The sequence below is a fragment of the Dipodomys ordii genome, unplaced genomic scaffold (assembly GCF_000151885.1).
Source record: "Dipodomys ordii isolate 6190 unplaced genomic scaffold, Dord_2.0 Scaffold135, whole genome shotgun sequence".
Lineage (NCBI taxonomy): Eukaryota > Metazoa > Chordata > Mammalia > Rodentia > Heteromyidae > Dipodomys > Dipodomys ordii.
The window spans coordinates 3,338,168-3,347,263 of record NW_012267351.1 but is presented as its reverse complement, the minus strand read 5'-3'; the positions used below and the strand labels follow the sequence as shown (position 1 = coordinate 3,347,263).

General features: G+C 54.7%; 2 protein-coding genes across 3 annotated transcripts in view; both read left to right on the top strand.

The window, feature by feature from the left end:
* N4bp3 (NEDD4 binding protein 3) overlaps positions 1–4,847 on the top strand; it is a 27,000-nt gene extending 22,153 nt beyond the window's left edge. Inside the window, exons 2-5 of the mRNA XM_013031008.1 lie at positions 1,676–2,026; positions 2,237–2,755; positions 3,328–3,582; positions 3,721–4,847. Of these exons, the coding sequence (XP_012886462.1) occupies positions 1,706–2,026; positions 2,237–2,755; positions 3,328–3,582; positions 3,721–4,248 (1,623 nt within the window). The 5' untranslated portion in view covers positions 1,676–1,705 and the 3' untranslated portion in view covers positions 4,249–4,847. The remainder of the gene's footprint in view (positions 1–1,675; positions 2,027–2,236; positions 2,756–3,327; positions 3,583–3,720) is intronic.
* Positions 1–9,096, top strand: part of Rmnd5b (required for meiotic nuclear division 5 homolog B (S. cerevisiae)) — a 22,587-nt gene that overhangs the window by 9,211 nt on the left and 4,280 nt on the right. The gene's annotated exons all lie outside the window — the stretch shown is intronic.

Below are 9,096 nucleotides of genomic sequence, written 5' to 3'. Positions count from 1 at the left end.
TAAGATATATGAGCTGTGATACCTCCCCCCCCCCCCCCCTAGGGTTTGACTGTTCATAACTCTCCTCCTTTCCTATAAGAAAGTTAACACAGGGGAGTGTTGGAAGGTTATAATATATTGCCCAGGGTGCAATTGAGGGCTGTAGCCTTTGGGGTGGAGGGCCCAGCTACTCTCTCTTCCGGGAAAGCTTTGTCTTTCACCAGCACAAAACCTGGAAATGGTTGAGGAAGACACAGCCTCCTAACGGTCATTGTTTGGGGGTGGGAGGGGGTGTCCCGGAAGCATATTGGGTGGGTGGAGGACACCCAGATGCAGCCTCACACAGACTGCCAGGCATCTGTTTGGGCAATGGGAGCAGTTATAAGTGGGTGGAACAGAAGGAGAAAAGGTAGTATTCAATACATGTAGTTTATACCTACTGTATGGGCACCGGGCAGGGCAGGATGCATGAATCAGTGACTCTAGGTACCAGCTCCTACCTTGCAGAGTGTGGGTCCCAGCTCTGGCGGGGAAGATAGTCTTTAAGTCTGGTCACATGGTATGAGTAAGCCTGTCCTGGCCAGACCTGGAATTATCTTACCACGTCATCACCAGTGATAAGCACTATCTTTACCCTTGGATCACCCAAGCCGGCAGAAGTGAGGGGCTTGGCCAAGGTCACACACTGATTAGCTCCACCCTGGGCTGAGATTGGAGGCCCATCCTGCTTGCTGGAAGGCTTTGGTTTAATAGTAATAGTATGCAAAGGCTGGTGAGAATTGGGCCTGTCCTTTCCCACTCCCTCCCACTACTACGCAGACCTGAACACCTGTTCCGGAAACCAGGGCCATTGTTCCTCCCCTTGGGCCCATCCTGTTTGTATCACCATCCTTCCTCCTCTCTGGCCCTTCCTGTTTGTGTCCCTCCCCCTATAGCCCACCCCTACCTCCCCCACCCCACCCATGCCCTGTGTTTCCCTGGAGTGGGGAGCTCTAACCCTTGTCAGGAAGAGAGAGAGAGGCCTGTGGGGTTGTCCTGAAGGAAGAGGAAAGAATAAAGTTCTTTCCCTGCTTTTCCTCCTTGTCCCTCAAACTTGACTGGAGAGTGAGAAAGGGCAGGGTCAAATGGAATCTGAGTCTGTCCATGGTAACCCTTTGCTAGTCTGAACCTGGGGGGGCTGGCCCCTGTCATTCTGTTTGAGAACCTACCCTTCCCAGCCCCTAGCTTTCCTTGTAAGATTTAAGCCAATTTGGTAGTGTGTTTGACAGGCAGATAGCTTTGGGGCCTGTGTTCCGTTATTTGGTTGTTTATTTTCCTTTGTGCTGGTACTGGGGTTTGAACTCAGAGCTTCGATGCAGTCTCTGAGGATTTTTTGCTCAAGGCCTACCACTTCTGGCTTTTTTGGTGGTTCACTGGAGATCTGAGTCTTGGGGGCCTTTCTGCCAGGGTTGGCTTTGAATTGTGATCCTCAGATCTCAGCCTCCTGAGTAGCTAGGATTACAGACCTGAGCCACAGAAACCTGGCCTGTACTTCTTTTTCTTGCCAGTCTAAATCCTGTCCTGACATTTCTCTCTGTCACCCAAGACATCTGCCCACATCGGCCTCTCTTGCGCCTGATGGGAGGAGTTAAGAGGGAGCTTGGTTTGAGATCATTCAGGTTCCCACCAATCACTAATGGAGACTCTCCATTCCCAGAAGCAGCTGCCTGTGCCCTGTTGAAACTTCATGGCCACAGCCTCAGGCCCAGCTGGCACTGCCATGGGAAGCGTGGGCAGCCTGTTGGAACGGCAAGACTTCACCCCTGAAGAGCTTCGCGCAGCACTCGCCGGGTCCCGGGGTTCACGCCAGCCAGATGGGCTCTTTCGGAAGGGGTTGGGCCAGCGTGAGCTCCTCAGTTACCTGCACCTCCCCAAGAAAGACAGCAAGACGCCCAAGCGGGCACCTCGCAATGAGCCTGCCGATTATGCCACCCTCTACTACCGGGAACATTCTCGGGCTGGTGACTTCAGCAAGACTTCGCTGCCAGAGAGGGGTCGGTTTGACAAGGTATGCCTCTGTCCCTCCACCTTTTCCTCGGGGAGGTTGGGGGGTCGGGAGGTGTGGCCCTCTTTGGAGACCCTGATACTCTGTGGGATGGGGCAAGGTTAGGGCAGAGACTGAGGTTTGGACAGCCTGCCACAGGCTGGCCCAGCGCTGTTACTGAGCAGTCAACAACCCCTCACTCACACTCGCCCTCTCTCTCTTTCTCTCTGCCAGTGCCGGATTCGCCCTTCAGTCTTCAAGCCTTCAGCGGGCACCGGGAAAGGCTTCCTGTCCATGCAGAGCCTGGCTGCCCACAAGGGCCAGAAGCTCTGGCGCAGCAATGGCAGCTTGCACACACTGGCCTGTCACCCACCCTTGAGCCCAGGGCCCCGGGCCAGCCAGGCCCGTGCACAGCTGCTCCATGCCCTCAGCCTAGATGACGCTGGCCCCGAGCCGGAGCCCAGCCTGTCTGACTCCTCCAGTGGGGGTAGCTTTGGCCGAAGTCCTGGCACTGGCCCCAGTCCCTTTAGCTCCTCCCTGAGCCACATCAACCTCCTTGGGGGCTCCCTGGATCGAGCCTCGAGGAGCCCCAAGGAGGCTGGGCCCCTGGCTGTGCTGAGCTGTCTGCCTGAGCCACCACCCCCCTATGAGTTCTCCTGTCCCACCGCTGAGGAGGTGGCTGTGCTTCCTGAGGCCTGTGAAGAGCTCAAGAGGGACCTTGGTGACCAGAATGGCTGTAACCCCTTCTCACAGGTGAGGGATCCCCTGCCCTGGGGTTGTCTTCTGTCTCTTGGCATTGGGGTATGGGCTAGACAGGGATCCCCCTGCCAACTTGATTCTATGGTTCTGCACAGAGGAATAAGAAGATTGTCACTGCATACTGGTGGCTCACACCTGCAGTCTTGACTACTCCGGAGACTGAGATCTGATCTCGTCAGGGTTCAAAGCTAGCTGGGGCAGAACAATCCTTGAGATTCCTATTAACAAGCTCAAAACCAGCACACACACACACGCATGCACGCACGCATGCAAGCGAATGTCTACCTTTCTCCATATCCCAGATGGCAAGGCTGTTGTGTCAGAGGTAGTCCTTGCCTGAGAGCTGTACAAGAAGGAGGGGGAGTATCTGGCAGGCATCCTGATTTGAGGAGTATGTGTAGCTGGGGCATTCTGGGTCCAGTGGTTTATGAGACCAGTGGTGACAGCATCGTTTTAGGGTGGTGAGCTAAGGGATGGTGGAGCCTGTAGCACCCAGGGGTAGGGTTTTGTCTGGATAGCTGGCGTGGCTGCACTGGCCCCTATCCCATGCCCGTTTCCCCTGGCAGGTACTAGAGGAACGACATCGGCTGTGGTTGTCTGAGCTAAAGCGCCTATACGTGGAAAGGCTGCACGAAGTGGCCCAGAAAGCCGAGCGCAGTGAACGCAACCTCCAGCTACAGCTCTTTATGGCCCAGCAGGAGCAACGGCGCCTGCGCAAGGAGCTCCGGGCTCAGCAAGGCCTGGCTCCTGAATCTCGGCCCCCTGGCCCTGTGCCAGAGACTGACCCCAGTGCCCGGCCAGAAGAGGAAGCCCGATGGGAGGTATGAGACCCATTAGAACTCCTGGCCCAATGCCCCTCGTCCATCCTCCATCCACCCCTAGTCTCCCAGCCTGAGCTCTCCACCCTGCTTTTTCCTTGGCTCTTGTGCATCCACGCTGTGTGCATCCCCCACCCCCAGGTCTGCCAGAAGACAGCTGAGATTAGTCTCCTGAAGCAGCAGCTGCGGGAAGCCCAGGCGGAGCTGGCACAGAAGCTGGCTGAGATCTTTAGTCTGAAGACACAACTTCGGAGTAGCCGGGCCCAAACCCAGGCTCAGGATGCAGAGCTGGCCCAGCTGCGGGAGGCTGTGCGCAGTCTGCAGGAGCAGGCCCCTCGGGAGGAAGCCCCAGGCAGCTGTGAGACTGATGACTGCAAGAGCAGGGGGCTCCTGGGGGAGGCCGGAGGCAGTGAGGCCCGAGATGGTGCTGAGCAGCTGCGCGCAGAGCTCCTCCAGGAGCGGCTCCGGGGCCAGGAGCAGGCGCTTCGCTTCGAGCAGGAGCGGCGGACTTGGCAGGAGGAGAAAGAGCGGGTGCTGCGCTACCAGCGGGAGATCCAGGGGGGCTACATGGACATGTACCGCCGGAACCAGGCGCTAGAACAGGAGCTGCGGGTGCTGCGGGAGCCTCCCACACCCTGGAGCCCTCGGCTGGAGTCCTCCAAGATTTGAGAGTAGCAGAGTGAGCAGACATCAGATGTACTGTCAGAAGAGATCCTGAGACGCCCGGCTCCTCGCTTATACTAGTCTGGGGCAGTATCTGCAGAGGCCGGCTAGGAAAAGAGAGGAGAGAGGGAAGGAATGCAGAGGAGGGATCCAGTGGGCGGTGGGCTGGATAGGATGCCAGCTACAGGAGCCAGGGTAAGGCCCTCCTGGGCAGAGGAGCACCCAGGCAGGGCCCAGTCCTGCTCCTTAGAGTGGGTGTGGCCCAGTGAAGGAGGTTGAACACCCCCCCCCCCCCCCCATGGGACAGGGTAGTTGCAGATGTTGGCTAAGGCTTGCCTTGATTGAAGGAGCCTGGGGTGGGGACATTGGCCTCCTCCAGAATAAAAGCACATTTTCTACAAGGAGACCGTGGGTGGTAAGTTAGGGCCTCGAACCAGCCAACTTGAGTGGTAGCTGCTTCCATGGCCGCCATCGTGGTGGTTGTGGCTTGTCGGCAGCTGCCTGTCACGTGTGCTGAGAATGGAAGAAGATGCCACATGGGCTGAAATTCTTGTCTTCTTTTGTACCAGTGGAATTTTCAGAAGGAACAATAAATACCAGGGAACTCCAGGAAGACCAAGTGACATGCCAATCAAGGCATTTCAAAGACATGAAGTGTTTATTGGGGGGGGGTGTTGTGGGGAGGGGACTGATCTAGCCAGGCTCCCCTGCGGGGTTTGGGGCCAGCCGCCACGCAGTTTGCCCTGGAACATCCAAAGGCGTCTGTGGGGCTCCTCTCCTCCAGCCACCTCCCATCTACCCGGCTGTGGTGTGTCTCTCCCTCTACAAGGGTGGAGAAAGCTCAGTGGGGAAAGTTTGTATATGGGTCATTTGGTAAAGGGTTTCCACCAGAGCAAGAAGAATGAAACATTTTTTTCCCACATGTAAGGAGGGCTATGGGTATTTTTATGCAAGGGAGAAAGGGGAGGTGAATTTTACTCTAGAAAATACTGTTCTGGGGAGAAATAGCTCCTCACTGCTCACTGTCATACTGGTATATGCATGCCCTAATGACCTGGGTACTGTTCTTGAGCATTTTTGCTCAAGACTGGCACTCTACCACTCGAACCACAGCTCCACATCTGGCTTTTGAGTGGTTAATTGGAAGTAAGAATCTCATGGACTTTTCTGCCTGGTCTTCAGATCACACCCTCCTGAATAGCTAGGATTACAGATGTGAGCTACCAATGCCTAGCTTTCCCTTTGTTTTTTCTTCTTTCTTTCATAGTGCCTTACTATGTAGCCCTAACAGGCCTTGTAATCTTTCCTTAGCCTCCCAACCAGTTCCCCCATTTCTAGACACAAAGTTTTGCTTCCTTATAGAAGCATCTTTGGAATGGTTGCCATACATTGATTGTATGCCAGCCACCTATATGGGGTCCTTTTGGGCTTGGGGGCACTGGATAAATTTCATGCACTTCCTGCCCCAGGGGAGAACCATAACCATCTCTTAGGTTACTCCCTTCAGCTGTCCTTTGGTTCTTCCAGGCCAGGCCTGGCAGTCCTTTAGGTCCAGCCAGTGGGAGCTGGGGGTATGTATGCATGGCCACTTGAGCGCTATGGCGCAGAAGTTGACTTGTCCCTCCTTTTCTTAGGGAGGAGACAGGGGTGTGTGAGTTGTCTGCTTTGTTTATGGCTGTGTGCGTGGCTGGGATGTGTAGACAAGTGCTTGTGGGTGGTGGGTGTGTCTAAGGGGGTGTGTTTGGGACTCCAGGGTTGGAGGCTAAAAAGACTGCTTCCTGTCCCTCCCTCTGCTCTATCTCTTCCCAACAGCCCCACACCTGAGTAAGACCCACACTTGGATAGATCCTGTGTCTCCGGAAGATCCCACCTAGCCCTCGACCTGGTCAGAGGGAGGGTAAAGGGAAGTGTCTGCCTTCACAAGCCAGTTCCCACCAACCTTGCTCCCCATTCCCATTCATGGGCCCCTTCAAGTCCTAGACCCTCAGACATTCTCCTAAACTGAAGCCAGGTGCTGGCCTGAAGCCTACATCACTCACCACAGCCAGGAGCTGGTCAGGCTGGGTGCCCACGTGCCTCCTAGTGGCTGGGGCCCACCTTTTGGTATAGCAGCTCTTCAGAACAGCTCCCCACCCAGCAATTAGGGAGCTGGGCCGGCCAGTACAGCCAGCGGGGAGTGGGTGGGCGGTACCAAAACTTGGCAGTCATGCCAGAAACCAGGGCCAGGCCCAGATGTAGAGGGGGGGAGGGAGGGCGCCTCAGAGAACCAGATCCTGGTTAGCTCATCTGTGCTGGGCAAACCAGTTCCTTGGTCCCCTAGCAAGCTGGGTGGCTCTGGGGCCAGCTGGTCACAGGTGTCACAGTGGCTACTGTTTGTGGGAAGTGCTCCCTTCTGCTCTTAGCTTCCTTTAGGCTCCACCTTCCCATGGTCTCCTGGCTGACACACCTTGCCCCCGGGCAGGTAATTCCGTGCAGAAGTATGGCAAACCCTCAACACTGTACTGTTCTCTCTGGCTCTAATCCCTCCTGTTCCAGTCAATCTTTGGACACCTTAGCGGGTCGTGAAGCCTCCAAGGTTCCTGACAGTGGTGCCCCCTTGTGGTGTCAGTGACCTAAGCAGGCCTTCAGCTCTCCAGCCCTCATCTATCCATTTTGCTATCATGGCTTGAACAGGAGAAGCAGGAATGGGGAGAGGCCAGGCATTGCTTTGTAGCCACTGGAGCATTGGGGTCTTGGGCAGGTCCTGAGGCAGGGAAGGCTGCTGTGGCTCACTTGGGCAGGGCCTTGGTGCACCCTGCCTCTCCCAAGAAGCTCCCCGAACTCGCCTTTCCATCCCCCACTCTGCCTGCAGCCCCCTACGTCTCTTTCTACCGCTACTGTAATTGTTCCTTTGCCTCTGCCTCCCCTGAGCTGTAGGCCTCACCAAGTCAAGGGCTGTGTCCTTGCCTGTTCTGGCTTCAGTCCCAAAGGCACTGGGGGAAATAGACATGAGGCTCACCAGACCCCCTCTCTCCAATTAGGATGATTGCAAAGTGAGTGGGCAGGAAAGGGGCTGACATGCTAGGTCTATGCCAAGTGTGGGGTCTCCAGAGCCAGTGAGTGGCCCTCTCTGCATGGAAATGTACTGAGGGTCTCCCCAGCCAGATGTTCTCTGGTGAGAAGTCATGGTGGTCAACTTCCCCTGGGCCCCTCTGTTCTTATGCTACTGACTTAGAGTGGAAGAGGAAGAGGATCGCACATCCCCACTAGTGTAGACTATTCCAGATGGTGGTCAGGGCCAAGCAGGAGATGATAAGAAGAATCTAGAAGAACTGAGAGACACTGACATGGAGACAAGTCAGCAGGACACGGGGAAGAAGGAGGAGCTCCTGTGGATCGTAAGAAACTTTTTTTCCCTCCTCACAGGGCTCATGCTTGTGATCCTAGCTACTCAGGAGGCTGAGATCTGAGGATTGAGCTTTGAAGCCAGTCCAGGCAGGAAAATCTTTTGAGACTCTTATGGCCAATTAACCAAGCAAAAAGCACGAAGTGGAACTCTGGCTCAAATGGTTGAGTGCCAGCCGTCAGTGAAAAAGATAAGGGACAATACCCAGGTCAAGCTCCAGCGCCTTCACACACACACACACACACACACACACACACACACACACAATCCCAGTGCGCAGAGAATGACTAAAGCAAGCATGGGATCAAACTGAGGTTGACAGTGAAAAGTGGAGTTCAAGGATAGTCACTTAGTGAGGAGACAGAAGATAAAGGTGAACTGGCCTAAAGTTTGGGTTCCAGGGGCTTTGCTCACATCGCTTGGCAGTGAGGCAGAACAGGGCTCTGGAGAGGAAGTGGGGAAGCCTGGGGCGCTTTCTTAAGCTTGTGAGGTCCTGTCAGCTCCTGCTGGATCCAGTAAGGATCCTTCAACTCTTCGCCCCCACAGCTTCCTTTACAGCTGTGGCAGCCAGGCCACCCAGGTGCAGGCCAGGCATCTGCAGGATGCTCTCAGGACTCCCATCAGGCTCTGCGTCGCCCTCTTCCTCTTCCCTGCCAGGTGTCATAACGTTTTTTTTTTTTGAGCCGGATTTCCTTTTTCCTCTGAGGAGGAGGTGGTTCAGCATGGTTGTGCACCTACTGTGTTTCAGCTTTGAAGACAAAAGCCCTCTCTGCAAAGGAGCTTTTTATGCTAAACACAGGGGAAGCAGAATTAGGGGCTAGAAGACTGAATCAACAAATAAACACATCATTTCTCATGGAGGCTGTAAAGAAAACAAAGCTGGATTGAGCAAGTGCCACAAAGAAAATAAGATTGTGCAAGGGCAGGGGAAGCCGGGCAGAAGTGGGGTGGAGGCGGTGTGAAAGTTTCCAAGGTGGGGGGCAGTTAGAAAGGCCTGGGGTGAGATTGAAAACAAGAGAAAGCCACAGCAAGTCCGCAAAATAGACTTCTTTTGGGGGTTGTTTCTTGTCTGTCTTTGAAGTCTGGAGGGGCTAGGGGTTTCTCTTATCTCTTTTCTCTAAGATACAGAGAGGCTGCAAAGACCTCACACCTATAATCCTAGCCATTCAGGAGATTGAGATCTGGAGACTGCCGTTCAAAGCCGGCCTAGGCAGGAAAGTCTGTAAGAGTCTTATCTCCAATAAATTACTCACATAAAGCCAGAAGTGGCGCGGTGGCTCTAGAGTGCTAGACTTGAGCAAAAAGAGGCTCAGGGACAGTGCCCAGGCCCTGAGTTCAAGCCCAGGACTGGCCAAAAAAAAAAAAAAAAAAAAAAAAAGGTTAGGGAGAACTGGGGGCCCAGAGACCTGAATTCAAGCCTCAGTACCAGGGGGAAAAAGAAGAGGCTGGATCCTAAATGCACTCGTTTC